This window comes from Mus pahari, chromosome 1 (assembly GCF_900095145.1).
Source record: "Mus pahari chromosome 1, PAHARI_EIJ_v1.1, whole genome shotgun sequence".
In the NCBI taxonomy this organism is placed as follows: domain Eukaryota; kingdom Metazoa; phylum Chordata; class Mammalia; order Rodentia; family Muridae; genus Mus; species Mus pahari.
The window spans coordinates 100,723,320-100,737,611 of NC_034590.1; the positions used below are offsets into that span (position 1 = coordinate 100,723,320).

At 44.8% G+C, this 14,292-nt stretch overlaps 1 protein-coding gene across 1 annotated transcript in view; it reads left to right on the plus strand.

Moving 5' to 3' along the window:
- The window catches only part of LOC110317313 (putative DMBT1-like protein), a 126,461-nt gene that overhangs the window by 109,723 nt on the left and 2,446 nt on the right, over positions 1-14,292 (plus strand). Inside the window, exons 62-68 of the mRNA XM_029539375.1 lie at positions 3,437-3,475; positions 3,775-3,813; positions 6,299-6,337; positions 8,185-8,496; positions 9,829-9,861; positions 10,582-10,757; positions 12,393-12,772. Of these exons, the coding sequence (XP_029395235.1) occupies positions 3,437-3,475; positions 3,775-3,813; positions 6,299-6,337; positions 8,185-8,496; positions 9,829-9,861; positions 10,582-10,757; positions 12,393-12,772 (1,018 nt within the window). The remainder of the gene's footprint in view (positions 1-3,436; positions 3,476-3,774; positions 3,814-6,298; positions 6,338-8,184; positions 8,497-9,828; positions 9,862-10,581; positions 10,758-12,392; positions 12,773-14,292) is intronic.

Here is a 14,292-nt window from a genome sequence, read left to right on the forward strand (position 1 = left end):
AGAGAGAGAGAGAGAGAGAGAGAGAGAGAGAGAGAGAGAGAGAGACATACTGCATATTTGTAACATTCTATTTCTTTCTTTTTTTCTTTTGTTTGGTTGGTTTGTTTTTCGAGACAGGGTTTCTCTGTGTATCCCTGGCTGTTCTGGAACTCACTTTGTAGACCAGGCTGGCCTCAAACTCAGAGATCCGCCTGTCTCTGCCTCCCAAGTGCTGGGATTAAAGGCGTGCGCCACCATTGCCTGGCTAACGTTCTATTTCTAGTAAGTCCCCTTCTGTTTTGTCACATATGTTCTATTTCCCTCTCCTTTCTTAAAACCTCCTTTTCTCCTTCCACAGCCCCTCTCTGTTTCTTGACATATCTCCACACTGATATATATCTATGATCTGCATATGAGAGAGAATGTGGTATTTGTCCTTCTGATTTTGTTACTTTATAATATAATAATTTCCAGTCGCATCAATATTTTTACAGAGTTCGTAATTTAAATTTTCTTTACAGATAATAAGACTCCAGTGTGTGTGTGTGTGTGTGTGTGTGTGTGTGTGTGTCTGTGTCTATGTGTGTCTGTGTCTGTGTCTGTGTGTCTGTGTATTACATTTTCATTACCCACTCATCTGGTGATGAACAGCTAGCTACTATGAATATGGTAGCAATAAACATCATTCTGCCAATGTCTCCATGGCAGGACTTAGATTCCTTTGGGTACACACTCACATTGGCAGCTGGGTCAGATGGTAATTATAATTTAGTTTTATAAGAAACAGTCACATGATCTTTATGGTGACTCTACCTGTTTACACTTCCCCCAGCAGTGAATAAGTGGAGTACCCCCCCCACATCTTCATTAGCATCTGGCCATTTAATTTCTTAATGGTAGCCACTCTGAGTGGGTTAAGAGGGAAGTAGTCTACTTTTTAAATTTTTGTGTATGAGTCTGTGTGTAAGTATGTGCTGATGTGAATGCAGGTGCTCTCTGAGTCTGGAAGAGGGCATTAGGCCACCTGGAGCAAGGCCCAAACAGTTATCCCTGAGGTTATCCCTGAGCTATCCCTGAGGTGTGAGTGCTTGAGTCTTCTGCAGTAACCACACTTGTTCTAACCACTGAGCCAGCCCTGGAAGTCATCTTACCCTGCATTTTCCTGATGGGCTAAGGATGATGAACAACTTAAAAAAATGTTGACCATTTATGTTTCTTGTCTTTGCAAACTGTCTATTCCATCCACCAGTCCAGACATTGAGTGACAGTTTTAGGATTTAGGGATTTAATTTTTCCAGTTCTTGTGCATTCCAGATAATAACCACCTGTCTGAATGATAGCTGGGAGAGATTTCTCTAACTTCGTAGGCTGTGTGTGTACTCTGTTGGTTTCTTTTGCTGTGCAGAAGCTTTTAAATTTCATGTACTCACATTTTTCAATTGTTTAATTTATTTACTTTGCTAATGGAGTCTATCCAGAAATGTTTTGCCTAGTTCTGTATCTTTAAACGGAATTTTCCTACCTTGTGAGTGAGACTCACAAATACGATTTCATTCTCCTATAGATACCCAACATGTGTTATTTTCTGACCCCAAAGATTATGGCTTAATTTAGCAAGCCTTTTCTCATTGTACAGAAAGTAAACGTGTTGTTACAACCTTATAGGAGCCACAGATCATGCACTAATCATAGCTATCTATATGTCAGCAAGAGACTTACATGAAAAATTAACAACCTTAACAATCTTGCTGGAGCAAAGTTCCCAAGATTGGTAATGGAGGTTACCAATGGGAAAGGACGGGGAAGAAGGCAGACTGTCACAGGAACCACTCTTGACTCTTTGGGAGGGTGGGTCTCCTGAGCTTCATTTCACAGCTACCCTTTTGTAAACAGCTACCAAAGCTACAAACAATGCCCCCAATACTGAACAAATGGTTCTGTTTTTAGACGTTGTTTGGGGTATTAATAATCTTCTCCTTCATCATCTGTTTCTCTCTTTTCTTTTCCCTTCCTCTCTCCCTCCCTTCCTCTCTCTCTCCTTCCCCATCTCCTGCTCTCTTCCTCATCTTCATCAACTTCACCATCATGTCCAAATTATTTTTATTCATCAATGACTTCATTTTTGTCATCTTCTCCTTCCAAATCTTCATCCTCTTCTTCATCAAATTCTCCTTCCTTTCTGTCTTTGTCTTCCCTGTCTCCATCTACTCCCCCTCTCTTTTTCATCATAGCATCAACCTCTGTATCTGAATCAGGGATTTCCTGTTTCTCTTGGTGACAATAAGCTGAGGCAGGAGCTTGAGGACAGTCTCTTGGTAAACATTCAGGTCAGTGTTATGCCAGTCAACAGATCCAAATTTTTAGAGCACCCAAGGTTTTCAGAGGCCCCAAGGTGCTGGTGTCTTTTCATGTTCTGCTACTAAGACCTATATGCATGGGATTTAAAAGTGCCTTTTTCAGTACATCCACACCTCCAGATATTCTGTGTCTATGAACTCAAACTTTTTTATTTTAGTATCATGAGGAGACTTGAACATGACATCTACCCTACACTAATTAAAGTTAGGAACTCTATGTTCGCAAGTTCCTCTGCTGACCTCTCAAGTTTCCCAATATTTGATTTTCAGTTAACTAAGACAAGTGCTCTAACAGCTGGTTCCTCGGGTCCTGGTGGATCCCCTTTTCTCCCTGTCTTCAAATTTAACTTTCCACAGTGGGAGTGAAGATGAAAGAGGTGTCCTGACTGTGTCATGAGGGCTGTGGAAGGAGTTGGCCGACAGCACAGTCAGGAGCAGCATAGGGCCTGCATTGCCCCTGTGCTGATGAACATGACCCTGGGACTCCTTCTCCTATCCCATATACTCTTAGGCTTCATCTATTGGAAGTTAAAGTTATATTTGTTAATTTTTCCTCTTTATGTATTTGGAACTGTATTATTGTTTCAGCTTGTTGTAGATCCCTAAAATTCATTCTTCTGCTTGGTCTTGTTTATTGGTGATGCCTTTTGTAGATTCCTGAAACTTCTGCTTGGTCTTGTCTATCGGTGTTGACTGACTCATCTGGAATTTTCACTGGCTTTTCCAGTGCCAGTCCTGTGAAGAGTTCACTGGCCATGAGGTCAGCATCAACGGCAGAGTTCCAGATTGGTGCCAGCATCAAGCAGACCAGCTCTGTTCTCTGCTTCAGTCCACACTCCATTCACTGTTAACCTGGCCTTCCATAGTGCAATCTGTGGGAGATGTTCTCGGGGCAATACAGCTAGCAATGGATACTGGGTCAGAGACTTGTCCGGAGCTGTTGTAGCACACCATGTTCTCCTCTTAAACTGTGTTCATACATACACAACACAGCTTCCAGTTTCCCATCATACCCAGAAGTTCATTTCTTAAACATAAGGAGAGCATTTCCCTTCCTATTTGGCAAATGACCTATCTATGTCTCTTCTTTTTGTCTATAGATACTTCTTCAACCTCAGCAGAAGCAAGCCCTCCAAATGGCAAGTCTCCGTTGTGCTATTTAAACTAAAGGAACTTCTTATTTATTAGGTGTATTTTGAAAGTGAACCAGCTTAATGATCAAATTGACCACAAAGTAAAGAACGTGGAAAATGCTCTCCATGTCATTCAGTAGAAGTTAGAGCATCCTCTCCTTTGGATTACACACAGATGCACCTTCAGATGCAACAGAGAGGATGTCTGCTAATCTATTACACTTTTTCAAGTGAAACAGTCAGGGCTTTTCTGCTTACCTTTGGCAAATGAAACTAGCTATGTTTCTTCTGTTCTTTGCCTACAGATTTTTCTTCGACCTCAGCAAAACCGACCTCTCCAAGTGGTGAGTCCCCACTGTTGTCTTTAAACTTACATAATGAGTTTTTGTTTGTCATGTTCTACTTAAAAAAATGAGCTTTTTAATGATCACATTAGGCATCAGATAAAGACCAATACAAATACAGTCATCTAAGGCAGCCTCTTCTCTGGTTTGCACACAGATGCAGCTGAGAAGATTGCTGGTAATCTTTGTAGTCTGTCACATTTCCTAACTGATACACAACTTCAGCTTTTGCTCTTACCGTTTGGGAATTAAGCCTCTGTATTTAGGACTTTGTTAACAACATAAGTGTGATGAACACAGAAACCCTGCATCCTTTCCATAGAGGTGGTGTTCAGATTTCCTTCACTCAGTCATAGACAACAGTGTAGCCCTTCCACTACCAGTGCCTTCTGCCTACATGCTGATATTCATCAGGTGAACCTGAGGAAGATTAGGTCACAGGATCCACATCTCATTTGTTGGTTGTGTGGTTTTTCAGTCATGCTTCTACACACACACACACACACACACACACACACACGATTGGACAGTAATTCTATTCATTTGTTCTTCTGTTTTATACCACGCTGTTGGTTAAAGCAAACCATTCTTCTCTATGTCCCATGTCAGACAAGGCCCCTTCTTCCCTAGCAGCTCCTTGCAGCTCCTGGGGAAATACTTCCTGAGCATCATCAGTCCAACAACAATTAACAGACTAGGAGATGGGAAAAGAGAGGGAATAGGTGTCAAGAGAGGCAAGTTAGGTCCCCTCTGGCACAGCAGGCCTCTACTGGTTGTGACACTGAATGCTGGGATGGCAGGTAGATGCTGGGGACAGGATGAGCAGGCTAATGGAGCCTCAGATGCAAATCCAGGAGGAGAACGTAGAAATGATCTCTTTCTTTTGGTGGAGAAGGAGTCACAGAGAAGAAATACATTTGCTTAAGATCCCAGAGCCAGGGCAAGACAAAACCAGGTATAGAGCCTCTCATCCAAGGTCTTCCCAATGCCCAGGGTTTATGGAGAAGCCTCTGATCCTGGTGACATTTTTGTCTTCAGTAACAAGCCTCTGCAACTTATTTAGTTATTAAATTTCAAGTCCTGGTTACTTTTTAAATGTCCAGGTTTGAAACCTGGTGTCTTAGGGTTTTACTGCTGTGAACAGATACCATGACCAAAGCAACTCTTACAAAGGGCAACATTTAATTGGGACTGGCTTACAGGTTCAAAGGTTCAGTCCAGTATCATCAAGGTGGAAGCGTAGCAGCAACCAGGCAAATGTGGGGCTGGAGGATCCAAGAGTTCTACATCTTCATCCAAAGGCAGACAGGAGAAGACTAGTTTCCAGGCAGCTAGGAGGAGGGTCTCAAAACCTACCCCCACAGTGACACACTTCCTCCAGCAAAGCTACACATACTCCAATAAGGTCACACCTCCTAATAGTGCCACTCCCTGGGTCATTCGTATTCAAACCATTGTACTTGGTTAATAAATCCTTTCCAGATGCAGTTAAGATGGCTTCCCTCCTCCTTGGTCCTCTCTCTCCCTCCTCCATCCTTTATTTCTTTGCTTACCTATTTCCCTCACCCCATCACAACTGCATTTTTGCCAAAAAGGTTCCCTCACTTTTCATTCTCACTGGCTCTTGACATCACATGCGGCGGGCTTTCGTTTGCAGACTGGGTTGTCACAAAATACCCACTTTACACTGTGTTGTTGCAAAGTCCCCATCTTACACAGGGGCACACATGTGATCTACTTCCTCTGTGAGAACATGGCAGTCTGAATTACTTCCTGTTTCAACAGAAACTGCTTCTCAGAAAGGAAGGATGGTATAGTGGCAATTAACCCTTACCTTCCTTCTTTTCTATTACCCACCCTGAGCCCAGCACAAATACAACTCCTACAGCTTATTCTTCCAAAATGCACAATAGCTGGAAAGAACATTGCCCTGGGACTTGAAGGGCTAACCTGTGAATGACCTGGTCCTTTTATACAGTTCCTCTGAGTCTCCGTTTTTTTCCATCCTAAATCAGTGATAAAACTTTCTCAGAGTAGTTTTTGTAAGAATTGGGGGTGTAGGGCTGGAGGGATGGCTCAGAGGTTAAGAGCACTTGCTGCTCTTCCAGATGTCCTGAGTTCATTGTCCAGCAATCACATGGTGGCTCACAACCATCTGTAATGGGATCCAATGCCCTCTTCTGGTGCATCTGAAGACAGTAACCTTGTACTCACATATGGAAAATAAATAAATGAATCTTTTTAAATATTGGGGGTGTAGATTATCACATTGCACACTGTGGATGTGCAACGTGAGAGTGTTCTTAAGCCATGTTCCACCTACCAGCTTCTCACACACCCTGGCATGCCTACATGTGGGAACAAGCATGGGAAGTGCACACTGCTATGCATGGAAGGCTTGTTGCTGTAGACCTGAAGTCTACTGTAGAATCTCAGTGAAGCCACATTTTAACCCCTTCTTCTCACGACTTTTTTTTTTTTTCAGCTACAGTTCCAACTTTGACAAAAGTGACTCCGTCGCCTGGTAATGATCACTGTGCTTACTGCTAGAGAAAGCTCCGTTCTCTGAGTTGCTACCACATTTCATCTCACCACCTGTTGCTAGTTTTCCACCTGGCTTCCCTCTATGTAGTTTAATGTATTGTTCCATCTTTCTCACCTAAACTGACATCTGAGGAATATGATCAACTTCCTGCCCTTTATTCTCAGCCCTTATAAAATGTTGCCTAATGCCAGGTATGGTGGCACACATCTTTGATCACCAACACTCAGGAGGCGAGTTTCTGTGAGTTTGAATCAGCCTCGTCTATATATACCAAGTTCCAGGGCCCAGCCAGGGCTAAGTAGTGAGACCATGTCTCAAAAAAGATGGAATGGCTTTTTTTTTCTTTAAAAAAAAAATCATATGAGGTTCTTTTTTGAGCACCCAACAAATTATACTCCTGGAGAATAAACAAAACATAACAATATTTGTCACATTTTGATGCCAAGAAGGAAATGTAGTCCTGCACTCAAGCCAATGGTGTGGAGTCTGAAATAAGCACAAGCTGGAAGCTCTCTGGCTCGCAGCTGGACCTTGAGCCTGTCTGTGCGGGGCCGTACTTGCAAAGCTCTAACTTTTTTTTTTTTTTTTTTTTACACGGAGGATGCATTTACCTCTTCCCCAGTAGTTGTTGTTTCTTTCCACTCACCAAAATGATAAGCTGTCCACTGATCGGTTAGGATCACATTTCCCTTTCACCCCTCACAGCATCTTACACCTTTCCGTCCCTCCAGCTGTGGGCATATTACATGCCAACATACACATAGTGTGGATCACACACTTGTAATTCTGCCCCAGGCCCTCACTCAGAAGCTACCCATGAGTATTCACGAGTCACACTCTTGTCTTCCTGCTGCTTGATAGAAACCAGGACCTTACTCTTTCCTCTGAGCTGCGTCTTCAGCCCCTTCTCGGAGCTACACAAGTATCCTGCTTTTGGCGTTAGGATATCAATTAAGCCAACAGAGGGCAGCTGTCCTAGACCACCATACCGTGGTCAGAACTACAGATTTAATATTCACTAAGGCTTGTCTTCGGCCAAACAGCCCAGTGCTAATTATTACAAAGACAAACCACGTGGCACCTATCCGTGAGTGCAGACCCTCCAGTGTAGTACAGTCACACCTCCCACAAGGATATCTCAGTCAACAATGGGTCCTATGCAATCCATGTACAGCAATGGCTCTGTAGACTGTTCCCTAGTGACTCCACAGGCAGCCTTTTGTGGGTAACACTACAAAGTCTCCCAACAGCACAGTTCTCAAAATGGATCTTCCTGGGTAAGCAGCACGGTTATGCAGGTTTTGCTTTTTATCGTTTTATTTTTTATTTGAAATTTCATGTTTTTGAAGTATTTATATACAGTAAGTAGTACACGTGACATAATCTACCCATTGCCCGGTAGATGAGCCCCGAGGTTGTTTCCAGTGTAAGACCCAGGTGGAGAATTCTGTGTTGCTAAGATCTGTGTATAATGATTGAACAGCTAAATTACATAAGACAGTTTTGTTCTTAAAGTGTTATCTCTGAAGAATAGTAGGAGTTTCATGGGATGTACTTTGATGAATCAGGGCAACGCCTCCATTTAAAGCCACTGTTTACAAAGATTTGAGCACAAGGTTGGGGATGGGGGTGGCTTTTGTTGGGTCAGCTTCTGTCTGGTTTTGCTTTAAGTTTTGTATTTTATTTTAAGATGCTAGATGTTTGACCACTCCTTTTGAGCTAAGGGTAATATAGGGGCTTTAGAGAAGGCTTTCGCTGCAAGTGACACCCCTGAATAGTGTCTGCTCTAGAAACCTGACCTGAACTGACTGTCTCTTGCTCCGCAGACCTGCCTCTGCGCCTGGTGGGCGGGCGGAACCGCTGCGAGGGCCGGCTGGAGGTGCGACACGAGGGGGAGTGGGGAACCGTGTGCGATGACCGCTGGAACATCAAGAACGCCCGGGTTGTGTGCCGCCTCCTGGGCTGCGGTCCAGCGCTAGGTGCCCCCGGTAGAAGCCACTTCGGGCCCGGTTCAGGCCTCATCCTGATGAATGAAGTGCGCTGTTCTGGCAGGGAGGACTCTCTGGAGAGCTGTGCCCACGCTGGCTGGACAAGACACAACTGTCAGCACCGCGAGGATGCTAGTGTGATCTGCGCAGGTAGGGGCTCCTATGCAGGTATGGGCCCCGGGCGTGTGAAAGGCCCAGGCTCTACCCTAGAACCACCCCTCCTTAAGGCATTCATCCATTAGCCAAAATATCCCATTTTAGGACAAAGAACTAGTGGTGGTGATATTTTGATCATCGATCTGATTTTGTTAATGAGCTTGCTCTAATCCCAGCTCAGTGAAATATTTCAGTCAGAAATAAAGCTGGAAAAATTACGAGGTTCAAAGAAGGGAGTGACTGTTTCATAAAACCATTAGGAGCATATCAATTGTTGCAGCCAGACACAGCTTAACCTGTTTACATTCTGTCTCTGAGGTCATCAAGGGCCCCATTCTGGAGACACCATATCAGCTGGACCTGACTCACCCTCAGAGTCTAAAACACACTCCACAGTGTCCCAACTTCCCTGTGTCCATTATATCAAAGATTTTGCCTGCATCTTCCCTGGAATATATTTTACTATCAGCTGTCTTTCTTGACATTCTGACAACCACCTCTATGGCACAGTACCTCCTTCTAATGGTTCTAGTCTAATGGTTCTAGGTTAGCCCTAAACTGGCCCATGCAAATTTCAGAGAGCTGAAGAATTCTAAGACTTGAAGAAGCCTGAGTTCACCTCATCTACTCTGCTGCTACTTTTATTACTGGTGAACAGGCCATAGTCATGGCCTTCCTCCTGTGTAAGCCCTGTTTTACATGGACATGGGACCCCAAAAAGAAAGAGTCCCCAAAGCCAAGCATTCCCGAGGAAGTGGAAGCTGTATCAGTCTATTCTGGAGCCTGTACCTCCCAGACATAGGCCGTTGTGATGCCTCTTCACAGTTCAGCCATCCTTCTAAGAATTCTACTTTTAATAAGGATCCATATTCTGTTCTTCTGTATACCAAGGGGGTTTGTTCTCCATGTCCAAAGATATCTGATGTGTCTAAAGGGCTTGAGTGAATCTGGTATTTCCTGGGCTGAGCCTTGACCCTGGGACACTGTCCCATCTTGATTTTGAGCCAAAGAAGTCCCTGATATCCCAGAGTGCATTTCTCTCAACCTGGGACCCCAAGCCCGTTTGTAGAAAGACACAGAAACCAAGAGCTCGTTCATGCAGGGCTGTTTCCTACCGCAGTCTTGATGCTGATAGCATCTATGTTCTCAGTGCTACTTCATGTGTGACAGAATCCATTTCTGTCAGGAGACGCTGTGTCCTCTTTGCATCTTCTGGAATGTTCCCATGCCATTACCCTCCAGCTGCAATGGTTTGCCTAATGATAAGCTTACTGGTGTCCTCCGGCATTTCAGTCTAGTGACATTCGCTTTTCATCTCGTCAACAGGTTCAGCAGACTCTCTTGTACCCAAGGATAATGGTAAATTCATCTTTCCCCTGGGGTCTGAAGCTCTTTGGGGAAGGAGCTAAGAGAGTAGCTGAATGGGGAGAAAAAGGAGGACCACTAGCCCTGACAGTAGGGAGTTGGAGAAGAAGCCCCCTTATACTCGGGCTCTCCCCATTTCTGTTCCGCTCTTCTTCCAGCTTACTTCTGGGTGAAGGTCCAGACAACACATGTTCAGACAGAGCATGTCATGAGTTGTCCTTTAACCTCCGAGGCAAAGCTCACACCTGCATGAACTGTAAAGAACCCTTTTTGAGAATATTAATAAAGTCAAAGACAGTAAAGCATGAGGAGGCCCTGAGCACCCATGTAAAAGCCAGGCACAGTTGTATGCATCTATAATCCCAGCACTGGGAAGGTGGAAACAAGAAGGGGATCCTGAGGACTTGCTGAACAGCCAGTCTAACCACACCAGCAAGCTCCAGGTTAAATGAGAGAATCTACCTCAAAACATAGACAATCATCAAAGAAGATATCCAGCATTTACCTATGGCCTCCTACACACACACACACACACACACACACACACACACACACACACACATCTTATGCAAGTCCAGTCATGGGGACAGAGTAAAGGATGCTGAGGCAGGCCCCACCCAGCCCAGAGCACTATCCTTGGGACTTTTGTAACATAGGACAGTACCTGAGCTATTTGTAACTGTACCAGCTTATCTCTCTCTCTCTCTCCTTCAGCCCAGCTCTCTTGCTTGCCTCACCTCTTCCAAGCTGTCATTGACCGAGGCTATCTCCGGAGACTAGGCTACTCCTCCTGGGACATCCACTTAAATGATAGGATGTGTCGCCCCCAAGTCACTGGGCGTTACCTCATCTTCAATATTCCTTATGGCCACTGTGGCACTATCAGGCAGGTAAGAGGCTGACAGGCAGGTAGTGACCTTCTATGGATGGAGCATAAGAAGAGGGGCTTAGAAAATGACACCGCCTATCAAAACCTGTGTGAGACAGAAGTCAATTCTGAAGCAGCACATGCACTAATTTGTCTGAAATGTTCTGCCACCCGAAGAATTTCAGACACACACTCAACCTGAGATGATCTGTAATAGATGTTGAGTGCGGTGAGGTATGAGATGGATAGGTGAGCGATGAGTGGCTGACAATAGTCTCCCAGTTTCAAAGCCAGCATTTGTCATAACATGCTTCTTGACTGAATAGGAAACATCAACCATGAGCAAGTTATGGTGCTGGGGATGAGGGAGGACAGGTTATCTGTCTGTCTGTCCATCTGTCTGTCTGTCCATCTGCCTGTCTGTCCATCTGTCTGTCTGTCTGTCTGTTATATCTCTTTGTAGCTAGACATATTCCACACTACAAGAAGCAAACATATAGGACATTAAGGAGTCGTTAAATATGCTTGTCCATTTAATTCTCTACAATCAATCTCTTATCTCATGAACCAATGGTGTTGAAGTTAAGGAAACATGTGTCCACGTGGAGGAACTGTTCTGCCAGCACAGCCTTCTCAGTGTATTTGACAGTGACTTGATGCAAAGCATGCTCCTGATGGTGTCTTCCTGCTTTCCTGTTTGTACATGTGCAAAAGGCTCACCTGACCCTGTGGAAGTCACATTCACACCATCCATGCAATGTACCCCACACAAGTCCTCGGGTGCCACTCCTCCCGTTGTGTCTGCCCTTTGGTTATACAGATCATGGTCATTTCTATCCTTTATGCTCTGAAAAGCCCACTTAAAAAAGATTTATTTATACAAGTATGATGTAGCTGTATATCTCCAGACATACAAGAAAAGGGCATCAGATGCCACTACAGATGGTTGTGAGCCACCGTAAAGTTGCTGGGAATTGAACTCTGGACTTCTGGAAGAATAGCTAGTGATTTTAACTGCTGAGCCATCTCTCCAGCCCCAAAATCCCACTTCTTAACTGTGCCCCTGAAGCCCAGCCAGAGGCCCCACTGTCTAGGAGAAAGGTGACCCCTGGCATAGAGTCTCTGAATCTGAGTCACGGGTGCTTCAAAAATGCTCCTGGCCAAGCTGTATATCTGGGAATCTGCTCAGGGCATTTGAGAGAGCACAGGTGCCAGCTCCCACCCACCATGCTGTCCAGTCCACTTCTGACCTCTATATTCTGCTGGAGCTGATGTGTGGTGGATACAAGCAAGAAGTAAGGCTAGGCCCCAAGGCTGACAGGAACTGGTCTGCAGCCAAAACTAGCTTGGAGTCAAGGGCAGGGAAAATACGAGATCCAAGTTGTTTATGTTCAGGGTGGTAGGGTGCCAGTTGTAATTAGATGTGTAGAGGAATTCAAACGAGAGGAGGCTCTGAGCAGCCACAGTGGACCTGCCACCCAGCTCACAGCTCTATGACAGGAAGGAAGGATCAGTCTTCACTCATGGCATTCCCATGACACATCACCTTCTTGATGTTACCACAGTGGTTCAGCCAGGGACTCTAGTCCTCAAGCATGGCATGGAGCTGACACCCAGCAGGTACACCATCCACCAATTGATTCTCTCATCTTCACAGGAGCACCAAGGCTCTCTCAGTTACTCCAACTCCATCCGGGGCAGAACGCAAGGCCACCCTGCCCAAGTCATTGTGAGGCACAAGGTACCCCAAGTGAAGTTTACCTGCAAGGTGGATGGCCAGTCTGCAGTTGAAATTGTGCATGGGAGTGACACTAAGAAGGACAATGTCGGCTATGATGTATCGATTTCATTCCTCCAGTCACCTGAATCTCAGAATACGGGGGATAGAGCTCCTTATGCTAATCAGAGGGAAGAGGTCTTCCTTCAGGCCACCCTCCACAGCCACAACCCCAATCTGAGGCTCGTCGTGGACACCTGTGTGGCTTCTCCTGACGCCAGTGATTTCACAACTGTCAAGTATGATTTGATCCAGGAAGGGTAAGGGAAATGGATATTCTCCCTAGATGTTGGATGTGCATGGTATTTCTCTGGGGGAACTTGTAGTTTCTGACCTGGAGTTAGAAGTTAGAAGGGTGTAGGGTGTTACAACTAGACCTCTGATCACAGTGGGGAATACAGCAGCCTAGACAAGCCCCCTTTTGTCCTCAGGTCCTCAGAGTCACTTTGCTGCCCATCCTACATTTTCTAGCTAAGCTCTTCTTCCTTTCTAATCTCCCTCTCCCAGGACAAACCTTCTTCTTTGAAGATTTTGGCTCACATCAATAGGTCAATGTGTTCTCCCAAACCAAGCTCTTAGTTGAACTAGCCAGCTATCTTATGGCTCCTTTGGTTCACTAAGTGCTTTGCCAAGTGAGAACATTGGCAAGTTGTTTGCCTGCTCTTTGGTTTATCAGGTGTTATTGCAGTTGCTTTCCCTGGGGGAACATACACAAATGTCTGTTTGCCCCAGATAGCAAGAAGGACAAACCCAAAGAAAGAATTCCACCCAAGTCCAGCTTGGCACACCAATAAGTATTCTGGGTTTATTCACAGAAGTATGAGTAAAGAGGTGACCCCATCTGTACCACCCCAGCATGGGTGACATATCCCTGTGAAGGCTGTATAGACGGAATCCCACTTCAGTTACGCTTCTAACTCATATACTCTAAAGTGCAGCTGGGGTTGGGTAGGAGGGAGTGGGCTGGAGTCAGCTGAGGAGCTAATGACTGTTCCACTCCATGCATGAAGGAATGCTAATAGGTATGATGTGGATGATCTCAGCTGCTCTGATTTCAAGCTGAGAGTGGTCATGCCTTGAGGACAGGGGTCAAGTGAGGTAACTGGCAACATTAAGAAACTCTATTTATGCAGTGGTAGTTTTAGTGTGGAAAGTGCCACAGCAGCCTTAAGTTCACAGGAACAGGGAGGCACCTATTTCCAAAGATCAACAGAAGAACTAGACAGACAGCACCTGCCACAGGTTTCTGTGAGTGGTGGCTTGAGACACACAACCTGAGTTCCTGAAGGAGAAGGTTCTTCCCTTCTGGATGCTGCAATATCCCTGTATCAGTTGATAGACCCAGTGGGTTGAAGGTCAGTAAGAGTACAGATGGCCTAAGGATCACACTTAATCCACTAGATCTCAACATTCATTAAACAGTCTATCACACAACAGCAGAATAAGTCCGGGGAGAACTTACATTTGATCAGACCACATTCTGGGCCATAGGAAATACTTTAATAGTCTTAAAAGGAGAGAAATACATTCTCAGGTAGCAGTGGAATTAAACTTGAAATCAATGGCAGCAAACTTTCTGGAAAATTCTCAAAGGCTTGAAAGTCAATAGTACACTTTCAAGGTAACTGATGTTTCAAAAATGCCCTAAGAGAAATTTGAGACTACTTTGAATGAAGTGAAAATGAATGNCTGTGCTGGTTTGGATGAGAAGGGCCCCTAGAGGCTTATTTTTGAACACTTGGTCCCCAGTTGGTAGAACTGTTTGGGAAGCCTTGNNNNA